The sequence below is a fragment of the Terrapene carolina genome, unplaced genomic scaffold (genome assembly GCF_002925995.2).
Source record: "Terrapene carolina triunguis isolate 2854851 unplaced genomic scaffold, T_m_triunguis-2.0 Scaffold211, whole genome shotgun sequence".
NCBI classification, from domain to species: domain Eukaryota; kingdom Metazoa; phylum Chordata; order Testudines; family Emydidae; genus Terrapene; species Terrapene triunguis.
The window spans coordinates 23,154,709-23,168,883 of NW_020664562.1; the positions used below are offsets into that span (position 1 = coordinate 23,154,709).

General features: G+C 37.3%; 1 protein-coding gene across 1 annotated transcript in view; it reads right to left on the reverse strand.

Annotated features, from left to right (window-relative positions):
* LOC113407398 (putative RNA polymerase II subunit B1 CTD phosphatase RPAP2) overlaps positions 1 to 14,175 on the reverse strand; it is a 68,506-nt gene that overhangs the window by 42,042 nt on the left and 12,289 nt on the right. Inside the window, exons 6-10 of the mRNA XM_026655864.1 lie at positions 13,283 to 13,371; positions 9,358 to 9,393; positions 7,442 to 8,384; positions 5,214 to 5,308; positions 2,861 to 2,941 (exon numbers count right to left, since the gene is read on the reverse strand). Of these exons, the coding sequence (XP_026511649.1) occupies positions 2,861 to 2,941; positions 5,214 to 5,308; positions 7,442 to 8,384; positions 9,358 to 9,393; positions 13,283 to 13,371 (1,244 nt within the window). The remainder of the gene's footprint in view (positions 1 to 2,860; positions 2,942 to 5,213; positions 5,309 to 7,441; positions 8,385 to 9,357; positions 9,394 to 13,282; positions 13,372 to 14,175) is intronic.

Genomic DNA, 14,175 nt, shown 5'->3' on the forward strand with positions numbered 1-14,175 from the left:
GTGAAAAAGTATTTATTTTTATCAGTTTTATCAGTAGTTGGTCCAATAAAAGATATTACCTCACTTGCCTTGTGTCTCTAATTTACTCACTTAGTCATTTAACCTAGATTTCTATGTAAATACCTAATTTTCTCTTAGTCTTTAACAAAGTGCCCTGACAGACTCTGGAGAGTTATTTGACATCTCAGTTTTCGTAACAAAAGCTTACAGGCACTGAGAGACTTAGCTTGGGAAGAACTATAACCATTCTGAACTGTCTCCAGAGATCTCTTCAGAGCGCTTCCCAGCAGTGGTGATTGAATAAAATGCTGTCCAAAAGAGGCTGAACTGCAAGTGTTCCTTTAAAAACCAATGGAGCTGAAAATTGCTGTTGCTCAGTTCACCACATTCTTTTACCCTTCTTTAACTAAACTCTCCCACATTATAGTCATGTGTTTTATCCCCTATGATGGGCCTTCAACAATTTTTCAGCCTGAAGTACTTCCAGTACACGAAGCAGAAAAGAGAGCTTCTATTTGTCAGAGATGCCCACTCATTATTTTATTCAGCATTTCAACCCTATTACATAGTAAGTGGTACTTAAGGCCCTGAATCTTCCAAGTACTTCAGCAAATGGTTTAACTGTCCCTTGCGAGTATTCATGCTGAAATCAATGAGACTACTCATATGAGTAAAGTTAAGCCTGGGCATATAAGTGTTTGCAGGATTGGAGATCTATGCATCAATGACTACTGCTTTAATCCTCATGTCCATGAGGTAGTATTTGCTATCAGCTTCTGCTGCAGCAGAAGTCCAGGTACAGATGGAGAAAAGGCCCAATGAATTGTTCCTTCTTGCTAGGAGCAGTATGAAGGAAAAATAAATGTAGGTTTAGTTGAATTGATTCTACGGATAACTGAAGTGGAGAATTTGGCCCCACACTATGCACCTTGTATTTTGTAATCTTGTTCTCAGCAACAATGATGTGAATTCAAAATATTTACTTTATTTAGGTTTCTAAAGCACCTACCCATTGCTCTAGGTGCTACATTAAATTCAATATGTAGAAAAACAATCCCCAAACTGCAATTAAACACAAACCAACTGCCAAGGAAAGAATTCACCTAAGATCCTCCACATTAGAAGAACTCCCAATTAGTTACCAATGGCCTTCAACTCACACCTTATCCAAAAGTGTTGCAAAAAGGTCTCAACGTTAAGTAACTCAAAAGACAACTCAAGCAACCTCAGATGCAATTAATAAGAAAGATTTTGTTCTATTTTGTTTCAACACTAAAGGTTGGAATACTGCTAAGGCACTGCTCCATATATTTAGGAGGAGTAAAAAAAAAAAAAAAAAAAGGGTGAAACATAACAATGACGAGTCCTCAGGCAGGTTGCAATTTAGATCATATTAACAATAAATTGGCAATAAAAGTTCAGTTGGGCTATCGCGCAACAGATCCTAACAAATAATAATGAAGATGGTAAAATCTGTATGTCAAAAGCCTAATAATAGGGAGCCAAATTTAACTAATATGTCCAAAATTGCTTTCAGGTAAGCTTTTGAAAGAAGTGTGTTTTGGTGCTGAGACACTACCGTGATGGGTCTGTTACAAAGGCCCATGGTTGGAGTACACCAAAATCCATGCTAGTTTCAGCAATCCAGAGAACTCAGTCAGGCTGAGGGGACTATTATGAATTTAGCATTACAGACTGACTAGAAATCCTACATTTCTGTAAACGCAGGTCATTCGTGTATGTGGGATATACCCCTGCAACTCTAGCATATATGAAATAAGCTCTTCCCTAACCCTTTACACATTTTTGGCATAGTTGCTAGGAGAAAGTGTGGAGTTAATCAGGATTTATTTTAAAAAACAGCAATTATAGAAATTAAATTTTAAAAAGTTCATGCGTACCACCTCTATCACCATAAAAAAAATGTTTTCTGTCTTTACAAGTCCCTGCTACAGCTCTTTAGTCTAACCTGGTCTTTGAAGATGTTAGCCAAAATTAAGGGTTCAAGTGGAACTGACATTCTACTCATTAAAATATAAATGCCACAAGAAAAGCATTTTTAAAAATTCTTGGGTTGCACTGAATGGCCAAGAGCAAAAACATTAACACCTAAAGTCAATGTCCTGAAACATGGCTCGGCCACTCATAATTAGTAATTGCTATCACTCCCTCTTCTTGCTGGGGCTCAAGGGCATGGAGCCTGTATTGGGTCTGTGTTGTGTCAGTGAAGAGGAATTGGCTGCTGACCCGCAGAGTGGGTAGGTGTTTAGAAAAGTTACCACCACCCTCTTTGTCTGTGCTGCCACCTTCCTCAGTGCTCCTGGGATCTAGGTTCACTGAGGCCATAGGGAGTGATTAAAGCTCACTGGCTCCCGGTGGTAGGGAACTAACACGGTTCTTAGCTGTTCTCTATCCTTCCCCTTGCAATCAGGAGTAGAGTGGGCCAAGCTTGACTTTCCTCACTGCTTAGGGAGTTGGCAGCAACCATCATTAATCACACCCCATAGCCCCATTTAGCCCAGCTGCAGGGTGCACTGAGGAAGTGACAGATCTCAAACGCCCATGCTTAATAGGAGATGACAGGGCAGTAGTATCTTTAAAGGACTCATCAGCATCCTCCTGAGACCGCTGGCCTACTTCTTAAAAATATATAAAATACTCATAGTGACCCGAGCACAGTCAGTGGAGCAGGGGATGGGGCTGCCTTGTTAGTCCACAGGGAACATGATGTTACCTACACTGACCTACTACTGAAGCAGGGCAAATCTTCACAGGGGTTCCTTTGATCCTAATTCATGTGTGTCTATATTAGATGTTATTTACTCAATCAGGAAAAATCCCTGAAAAGACCAACACTTACCTGAAAGTTTTGACAAGATTTTTCAGCTCCATGTAAACATCACCTAGTGTAATCTGAAGAGGACCCAAAACTGCAGGCAATCTGGAAGCAAAAGGATATTAGGTTATTTTCTTTCTTTCTATACACAACCATTTGCTCCTCAAATAGGGCCTTATCCAAAGCTCACTGAAATCACTAGAAAGACTTGTATTGACTTCTTTGAGCTTTAGATCTGGCATACAGCTTACACTTCAGATTCATTTATTAGAGAAGGCATTGCTGCAATGTCACTGCATTTTACAGTAGCTATTGGAGAAGAGCATAATAAGATAAGACTTTTGATATACTTGCTGCTTAGCAAGTTATGTTATTAATTAGCTTCCAATGTCAGTTATGCCAAGGCATTCTTACAAAAGCAATTAGGTTTACAATATGGAAGACTGGAATTTTAAGTGTCAAAACTATTTCAAATTTGCAATATTTAGATTTCTTTGGCAGTGAAATAATTTAATTTTCTTAATTAAGTCTCCAAGTGGAGGATATAACACACCTAGAACATATCTACTTAAGAGAGAAATGGCATTTGTACCCCCCTTAAAAGTTTGTACCCAGCTCATAGCTGTTTAATTGATTCAGTTGTTAAGTGAGTAATGTTCCTACTCTCATAATTTTATTTGGGTTCAAAAGAAGTAGTTAGAGAAAACTACACAACTGAATTAGCAGCTAGGTGCAGAGAATATACCTAATATTATATAGGTATATTAGTAGCTGAGAGCCCATGTCACACATACAGAGCACAAAGACAGTACAAATTAAATTCACCCTTTGCTAGAAGTATGAGAAGGTTCAGCATAAGTGACAGATGTGATAAATTAATGAGGGAATGAGAACATGGATTTGTAATATAGTAAAACTATTTCAAACCATGCTCTTGGTAGCTGTGATGACATTCACTCTGGCAGAAATACGGGGAAGTTTTCTTAGGATCTCTGATTAACAATCATCAGTTTTGTTACAATGCAGTTCTGATACGAAATGCTAATGGAACTTTAAAAAAAAAAAAGCTCATTATCCTCCCTCTGCATGGGGGGGAGGGGCTCATGCCAAGGTAGCCTAGGCAACACAGACAAGCCATAGCCATTTAAAAATAATAATGTTTTAGACTAAGTTGTTATTCATGGTCCTTAAACTGTTGTTTCTTGTCTGCACTGCTTAGGCAAAGTGGGTTAGCAGGAGACATTTTTATATGGTTTTAAACCTTGCTGGTTTAGCCATTTTTAGTGTCAATGTATATAGGACCTTGAACTGCAATATGCTTTTTTCTTTAGTGCACAAAGGCCCCATCTACGATAAAAAGGGAATAGTGTTTGGAAACTTTTAAAATTCAGTTTAGACAGGCTTTAATGTAGTTTGGCTGCCTACAGCCAGTGGAGGCAGGGACAAAGCATGAAAAAAAAAAAAAAAAAATCACATAAGCCTCATCACATCAGCCATGTATATAAGAAACTGATTCAGTGAGAACTTTGCTGGAACTATTTACCGGTTTTCAAAACTATGCTTTCTTCTGTGTAGATGTGGCCATATCTGTTTAGTGACAATATACTTGATACCAAACAAGACATAACGATACTTTTCCTGCCCCAAACAGTTTCATTATAATTTCGAGCAAATATTCCAGTTCAGCTTTAAAAGTCACTGTGTTAACGTTATTAGCAATACTTCATATTTTTAAGTCTATCAGAAAACTCTTTTAAGCAAGGAAAAGAAGTTAGTTTTCCATCTAGACAATAAGATCATTTTGACTTCTTGAAAGCACTTATCCCTTATTTAAGCTCCATGCATATTTACAATAGCAAACATTAAAATCCACAAAATACATAAATTGCAGTGGAATGTATTCCACAGTTAAACACCAACAACTCCCACAAGCCTGTGACAACCCCTCTCCTCCCATGCAGAGGGAGGATAATGAGTTTTACAACATGAGCAGAAGCTTACCAAACATGGGCTCTGACACACCTAAGAAAGGGGCAAGTTCCTTTTGTAAGATGCCCTGCCAGCAGGCCCTTCCTTTATGACCCAGGAGGTTGTCAGATTGAGCACATCCACTAACAACAACTACAGTTGTATCACACACAAAGAGACAATACCTCAAGCAACTAAATCCCAGCTCATTAAAGAATTTATGGTTTTATCTTATATTTTAATTTCTGGATGGAATTTAATAGGCAGCAAATGGACATCGCAGAGCACTTGTGTAACGTGCTCAATATATGTGGCACTGATTAATGAGCGGGCAGCCACATTCTGAGCTAATTTGGGCTGGAGACTTAATTTAGTCACAAGTACTCAAAGAGAAAGAAGGGATACTTACACTTTCCTCAATTTTTCAAGTACAATCTGCTTTCGAATCTGCATTTGGGCATGAGAATCTACAAGCGGGAGGATGGGATCACCCTGCTGGTCATCCTACATTACAATACAAAAACATAATGAAAACATGGTAGACATTTGAATTTTAAAGTCAATTTTTTAAAGTCAATACAACAAAGCAATATTGTGGCCAATTATTGATTGTTTTCCCCATGTTAAATTTTACTGTTTCTGAGCAGAAAAAAATGGCACAAGTGCAATAAGTGTTTACATACATTAAATGGAAAGAATATTCAAAACCTAAAGGCTAGATTTTAGAAATAATGATCTGGCTTCAGGGTAGCGGAAATTGTAGTTGGACAGGAGTGGCTAGGAATTGTATGAGCTCCTGAAGGACTGAACTGTTATTTAAATCGGGCCTTAATTACAATTTGCTTACTTGTTGAGATTCCCATGTCAAGCCAGGCCTACCTATATTACTAATCTATTTTTTTCCTTTCTTCAGAATCCATTATGGAGGGTGTCATAAAAACTAATGACAACTTTTCAGGGGGAGTCTTATGTAATACTAACTGAGCCCAGATAACGTCTTCTTTCATTTTAAGCACACTACAGTTACTTTATTTAATAAAAATAAGCTTTTGCAAAATTACTTCTCATATTGAAAACTTCCTAAAACTTAAAGAAACCCAGAACTGCATACACCAACACAAAACGTGTAACCTAGGGTACGTCTTCAATACCCGCCGTATCGGCGGGTAGCAATCGATTTATCCGGGATCGATATATCGCGTCTCGTTAAGACGTGATATATCGATCCTCGAACGCACTCACCGTCGACTCCGGAACTCCACCAGAGCGAGCGGCGGTAGCGCAGTTGACGGGGGAGCCGCAGCCGTCGATCTCGCGCCGTGTGGACCCCAGGTAATTCGATCCAAGATACTTTGACTTCAGCTACACTATTCGTGTAGCTGAAGTTGCGTATCTTGGATCGATCCCCCCCCAGTGTAGACCAGCCCCTAGTCTAGTCAGCCAGAGTACTGTCTCCATATGATTGAGACAAAAGGAATTGGATGTTTAGAGCTGGCCTACTCGACTTGGAAGAGGTGAAACCTCATACAGTTTTGCATCTCTTTGTGTCTATAAATCCTCCTACCAGAAGACAGACAGGAAGAGATGCAAAGCTCTGTGACATGATGACTTAATGCCTAGAAAGTGAAAAAGTTCCCAAAGCTATATGGTTCCTTGCAATATTTGAAATCTAAAAGGCTGGGAAGTCTCTGTGTTTCCAACGGAGATGTAGAGGGAAGTAGTTGCTCCAGTACTCTGAGAGCAGGGATGTTGGTTGTGTTTGGCCCTCGTGCAGAGGCCACAGAGGTAGAGTGGAGGAAAAGACTCCTTCGATTCTTTCTTCCCTCTATGCATCTGCACAATGGCCAGATAGAATTAATTTAACCTTTAACATTCTTACATTAGTTCAGTTTAGCAGTGCTTCCTACCAAGTTAAAGCACACTTAAATAGCTGATTAGTCCATGACATTCTGTAACTTAACAAGAAGCTGTTGAAACTGAACATGAGAATTCATTATTTTAGCTAGCCAAAACCTAGGTAATTGCTCAGGAGCTGACCATCCTTAATTATTGTTATTACTAGCTGAAAGCCCGTTCTGTCGCACAGGTGTAAGTTGTAAAGTCATGTGCCTCCATTTACCAGTACATATGGGAACAGACTGCATGGAAAACATGGATTGAACAGAGACACTGGATTTACGGCTTATTACAACAATCTGTTACACACTAACCCCTGCTTTTTGTCCTATGACTGCAGAGGTTTTAATGGGCCACTCTATCTTGAATGATCCTTTAGAATATGTGCTAACTACTTATGCCAAACAATCTGTTCCACCTTGGAATTAATTGTGACACTTGGAGTACCTTTCCCAGACCTGAAGAAGAGCTCTGTTTGGCAAAAGCTTGTCTCTCTCACCAACAGAAGTTGGTCCAATAAAAGATATTACCTCACCCATCTCGTCTCTCTAATCACATGGACTCAGACATTCTAGCTTCAGAGTGACATACAGAAGGTGACAATGCTGAAATTTTACTATTAGATTATTATCAACATTTATATTGTGGTAACACCTAGAGGCCATATAGGTCAGTGCCCCATTGACTTAAGCACTGTATAAACATACAGAACTAAACAGTCCAGTTTTTCAGGATACTTACTTTAACACTGCTAGGATGCTCTGCTCCTTCCACCTGTGTTGTTGCTTCTTCAGTCAAGAGGCATTTTCCTTTATAGAATTCCTTTACTCTTAGTCCTAATAGTTCTGTTTCTTCTTTTAGTTTTTCATAGCTAGGCAAAGGTTTAACTGTTGCACCTGTGCCCCCAAAAGGCAAAGACTGGTTCAAACTGTTTTTAGATTCCCTTGTAGCAGCAGCAGCGTCATTAAGGTCATCTGCTGTTTCTAAGTCATCCTCATCAAGTTCTTCTTTCTCACAGTTGACAGCTGATGTGTGTTCTGGTAAGTGTACAGTAGCATAGCTGGATCCACAGAGAAACTTGTAAGTTTCTTCAGTTCTCCATTCAATAAAAGTCTGCTTAAGCACATCTAACACATTACGTGTAGCAGTAAAGGAATCAACTGGTGCACTCATTTCAGGTTTGATATGCTGCTTTGATTTAGCAAGTATTTTTTTGAGTTGTTCTGCCCCCTCTTTGCTCACACCTAGCAAAACTACTTGTGAACCATTACACCTACTTTCATAGTTTTCTGGATTTTTTAAGTTTTCTGATATAATAATGTCTGAAGAAATGCCAGTAACAGAACAAGAACTCTTTTTTTCCTGGATATCTAATTTGCACTCACTTAATTGTTCGGTGACATTTATCACTCTATGGTCTCCATCTCTATGCGTGGAGTTTATATTTTGACCAGGCTTCTTTTTGAGTATACTTTTTTTGTGCAATGGTTGCACCAGACTGGTTGCATTTGATCGATTTTCTGGTAGAATAGAGGAAACAAATTCTTGTTCAGTATCACTGCTGCTGTCACTGTATGTGCCATGGGAAGCAGAGTCACACTGGCTTGCTGATGTCTTAGGATTTTCAATATCTGAGACTTTAATGACTTCATCATGTAGTTTTACTTCTTCCCCAGACTGGCCACTGTTACAGAAGAAATAGACTATCATTAAAACACAGGACAGACTTCAGTTATAATAGCATTTGCAAACTAGATGATTTTGAATAGCATATATTTTAAGAATGAACAAATAATTTTGTTCTAGCAAAGGTGTATTTTATTTAACATTAAGAATTAGACCCTTACTAAGGGATCTAAATAAGATTTGTTTTCTAAGAAAAACATTTCAAATGTAAAGAGTTTTAGTGTTTAGTAATCAAGATGACTACTGCAGATACTATACAGCAGACATCTTATGTTGCAAATGAGGGGTAGGGAGGAAAAGAAAAAACAAAATATATTTGCTTTGACAAAATTTAGAAGAAAAAAGAACACAAGGTCAGACTTATGCTGCCAAATTTTAGCACTTTAAAATTCTAGAGTGAATACAGGCATTTTAAGCCACATTTTTCCATTATATGAATGAAATACAGTATGCTGATTAAGAACAAGGGGATAGCAGATTACTTGTTTTTGCAGGAATATGCGAGTTTGCCCCCTAATGGCCAAATGCTGTAGAGGAAAACATGAAAAAAAAAATCACAATTTACAGAACTGACAAAGAGGTGGAAGCAAACAAAGAGTGGTAGGATTTATATATTTCAGATATAAATGTTTTATATTAAGACTCACAGAAGCTTTCAACACATATAATTGGTACCATTTACTTTATAAAGGATCGATGGCACAAAATATGCAGAGTACAAACATTGCGTTTGTGTCAGGTTTCAACAGCTTCAATTAAGAGTTACAGGCTACGAGCAGCTGTACACTAAATCATACAGATCAAATACTCTTTTTAGCACCACAAAGGAAAAAGCTAAACAAGGCAAATATTCTTTGTGTGGTCTGCAATAATGGTACATTATATATTGCAGCAAAACAGGAAATCAAAGGCTTCCCTTTCCAACTGTGAATACTGTACGTTAAATGTAAGAATCATTGATTCAGCTGTACCTTTGCCCCTCCTTCAGCAGTTCTATATCTGGTGGTCTGCCAAAAAGAAAAAAAGATTAAGGATTTAATAAAAAGGAATTTCAAAGGTGACACAGTAACAGATGTTTTTGAAACATCTTTTTGGAACAGTTTCCCAACAACTGCTACTGAAAAATGAACAACTGAAGCTTTTATATACAGCATTAGGGCTGATCCCTGCAAACATTTAAGCAGGTAACTAACTTTATTCTTCTGAATAGTCCCATAGAACTCAAAGAGGGCTACATACACACACAAGCAACTTGACTCATGTAAGTGTTTGCAGGAACCTACCACTAGCAATTTTGAATAGGATTTCCACAATCATGATTAGGGGAAGTTTTTATGATACCCCCCCCCCAAACTCATTTTTAAACCATCTTGTATTCTAACTAGGGCTGTCGAGCAATTAAAAAAAATTAATCGCGATTAATCGTACTGTTAAACGATAATAGATTACCATCTAAATATTTTAGGACATTTTCTACGTTTTCAAATATATTGATTTCAATTACAACACAGAATACAAAGTGTACAGTGCTCACTTTATTTTTGATTCCAAATATTCGCACCGTAAAAAACAAAAGAAATAGTATTTTTCAATTCACCTAATACAAGTACTGTAGTGCAAGCTCTTTATCATGAAAGTTGAACTTACAAAAGTAGAATTATGTACAAAAAAGCCTGGCATTCAAAAATAAAACAATGTAAAACTTTAGAGCCTACAAGTCCACTCAGTCCTACTTCTGGTTCAGCCAAACGTTCAGACAAACATGTTTTCTTACATTTGCAGAAGATAATGCTGCTTGCTTCTTAATTGCAATGTCACCTGAAAGTGAGAACAGGCGTTTGCATGGCACTATTGTAGCTAGTGTCGCAAGATATTTACACGCTGGATGCACTAAAGATTCATATGTCCCTTCATGCTTCAACCACCATTCCAGGGGACATGCGTCCATGCCAATGACGAGTTCGGCTTGATAACCATCCAAAGCAGTGTAGACCAACGCAGGTTCATTTTCATCATCATGAGTGAGATGCCACCAGCAGGTTGATTTTCTTTTGTGGTGGTTTGGGTTCTGTAGTTTCCGCATCAGAGTGTTGCTCTTTTAAGACTTCTGAAAGCATGCTCCATACCTTGTCCCTCTCAGATTTTTGAAGGCACTTCAGATTCTTAAATCTTAGGTCGGGTGCTGTAGCTATCTTTAGCAATTTCACATGGGTACCTTCTTTGCATTTTGTCAAATTTGCTGTGAAAGTGTTCTTAAAATGAACAACATATGCTGGGTCATCATCCGAGACTGCTATAACATGAAATATATGGCAGAATGTGGGTAAAACAGAGCAGGCGACACACAATTCTCCCCCAAGGAGTTCAGTCACAAATTTAATTAATGAATTATTTTTTTAACAAGCGTCATCAGCATGGAAGCACGTCCTCTGGAACTATGGCCGATGCATGAAGAGGCATATGAATCTTTAGCGCATCTGGCACAAATATTTTGTGATGCCAGCTACAATAGTGCCATGTGAATGCCTGTTCTCACTTTCAGGTGACATTGTAATTAAGAAGTGGGCAGCATTATCTCCCATAAATGTAAACAAACTTATTTCTCTTAGTGACCAGCTGAACAAGAAGTAGGACTGAGTGGACTTGTAGTCTCTAAAATTTTACATTGTTTTGTTTTTGAGTGCAGTTATGTAACAAAAAAACCTACATTTTTAAGTTTCACTTTCATGATAAAGAGACTGCACTACAGTACTTGTATGAGATTAATTGAAAAAATACTATTTCTTTTGTTTATTATTTTTACAGTGCAAATATTTGTAATAAAAATAATATAAAGTGAGCACTGTACACTTTGTATTCTGTGTTGTAATTGAAACAGATATACGTGAAAATGTAGAAAAACATCCAAAATATTTCATAAATTTCAGTTGGTATTCTATTGTTTAACAGTGTAATTAATTGCGATTAATTTTTTTTAATCGCTATTAATTTTTTTGAGTTAATCGCGTGAGTTAACTGCGATTAATCGACAGTCCTAATTCTAACCCACTGCTGATTTAAATTAAAATGTAGCAGTCAATATATCCAGTATATTTAGAAATACATTTTTGTTATAAACCAAAAGGAAAATTTAATATTGCCTTTAGAAAGACACCCTGACAATTTCTGCCCATTTAAGAAGTGTTCAATGGATCTCCTCCCCCCCCCCAAACAATGTCTATTGGGACTTAAAATTAGCTCGCTTTTTTATTTGTCTGCAGCACCAACAGTGCCCTACAAGAGTGGCTTTCAATCTTTCCAGACTACTGTACCCCTTTCAGAAGTGGGTCTGATTTGTCTCATGCACCCCCAAGTTTCACCTCACTTAAAAACTACTTGCTTACAAAATCAGACATAAAAATACAAAAGTGTCACAGCATTCTATTACTGAAAAATTGTTTACTTTATCATTTTTACCATATAACTATAAAATAAATCAACTGGAATATAAATATTGCACTTACATTTCAGTGTATAGTATATAGAGCAATATAAACAAGTCATTGTCTGTAGGAAATTTTAATTTGTACTAACTTCACTAGTGCTTTTTATGTAGCCTGTTGTAAAACTAGGTAAATGTCTAGATGAGTTAATGTACCCCCTGGAAGACTTCTGCGTACCCCCAGGGGTACACAAACCCCTGGTTGACAACCACTGCTTTGGATATTTATTTTTAAAATTGTTTCTAGCTCCTATGCAAGGCTGCAAGGAAACCTTCTAAACATGAACCAAATGAAAACCAATGCAGTGCAGTCCTCAATCCACAGACAGCCTGAAACAATAGCTCTGATGGATATGAACTGTCCCATTCATCTCAATGTTTTAAGTCTGAAATCTCAAGATGACAATAAAACATGTCAAAATACTATTTATTATTTGTATTGCAGTATCACGCAAAATTCTCCATTTGCAGATTTTCAATGAGAACTTTATCTCTGAAATCCTTTCAAGAGCAAAGAATAGTCTTTACATGTTTACATCTAATTATTATTTTTATATAACATCAACACAGTGCTAGTAATGAGAGACAGCCCCAGTCCTGAGGAGCTTGCAGTCAAGGCAATTCTTAGCAAACCCTGTCAGTCTCAAAATTTAGTTTTAGCTTTTTTCCCCATTTAGAACTAGAGCTAAATACAGGAGATTCTGGAAACCACTATCTTAGAGAATATTTTTGAAGCAAGTTAGATAAACTTGTATGACCTTTCTCCAGGCAGGTATTTGTACTGTGAAATGGTGACATCCAGTGGTTTGGTTGGTTAATTTCAAGTACTTATTTCCCTACTTACCCAGGCAGTCAATTTACCAAGAGAAATGACGAAATTACACCCTTCCAAAATGCATGTTGCCTTTTTCCCCATATCTGTTGCTTAAAAGAATGTGAAACTAGGATTTTACCTAAGATCTAGTACTGCTTTTTGTTGTAGTCCTATATTCTGTTTTCTGATGCACATTTTTAACGTCTAACTTCAAATCCAGTATCAGTGCTATGTTAAGATTAGAACAACTCTTGTAATAAGATAAAATGAATTAATCCTATCCTTAGTATATTTTATAAAAATGCCTATTCCAATCTTAAGAAGGACTTTTTGAAGTTAATAGGAATAATAGTTTCTCAGGACCTCTCCAGATCAGACCCTGAACAATTTTGTTAACTGGCATTTATATTGCCAATCACATCAATATGGTAAAATTACCATCTTGATTATATATACAACTTTTATAACACATACCTCATTAGCCTTTTATAGTTTTAGATTTTCTTCAGTTTCAGTATAACCATTTATTATTGTCTCACACCTAGTTGTACTGTACCTGAACTCACATAGAATAAACAAAAAGAACAAGTGATCAAATTACCTTTCTTCTTCTCGCATCCACACTGGACTTTTGGGAATCTGAGCTTCAAAATATTTAGATGCTCTGTAACAAAAATTGCTGCAAAAACACTGGAAAAATATGATATTAAAGCATCTTTATTTTGGTTTAAATGGATAATCTTCATTTACATTATTAAGAACCTAGATAGCAGAATTCACATTTTTAAAGAGCCTATCACCAGTAAGTGCTTCTACCAAACTAAAACAAGTATCTTGCAAAATTATCCATCATGCAAAAAACCTCAAAACAAAACCATGCTCCCCCACTCAAGCCCTTGCAACTTTATAGGCCTTCTCCTTGCACTTTTATTACATATTAAGCACCAACATTGTCCTTGGCAATACACAAACAGAGAAATCAGACCTCTGCAAAACATAGAGGAAAGCATGATCCTTGCCTCAAAGAGCGTACTGCACAGTTTACAGACAGGCAGTACAATTCACATGCAAAAGTGGCTTTTTTATTTGTAATCTGGCCAGTGTTGAACTTTGAATGAGCAATTGGCCATTGATGTTAGGCTAAATCGAGCACTCTTTATAGAAGTAAAAGGCATGCAATCTAAAAGAGAACTGACAATTCACAACTCTGGGAAGAACAAATGCTGGATTTGTGGATCTCATCCTCTGCTCCAAGTATCAAAGGGGTAGCCGTGTTAGTCTGGATCTGTAAAAGCAGCAAAGAGTCCTGTGGCACCTTATAGACTAACAGACGTATAGGAGCATAAGAACACTTCAACCTCCCTGGACACACAATAGCAGATTTAAAGGTAACCATCCTGCAGCAAAAAAACTTCAGGACCAGACTTCAAAGAGAAACTGCTGAGTTTCAGTTCATCTGCAAATTTGACACCATCAGCTCAGGATTAAACAAAG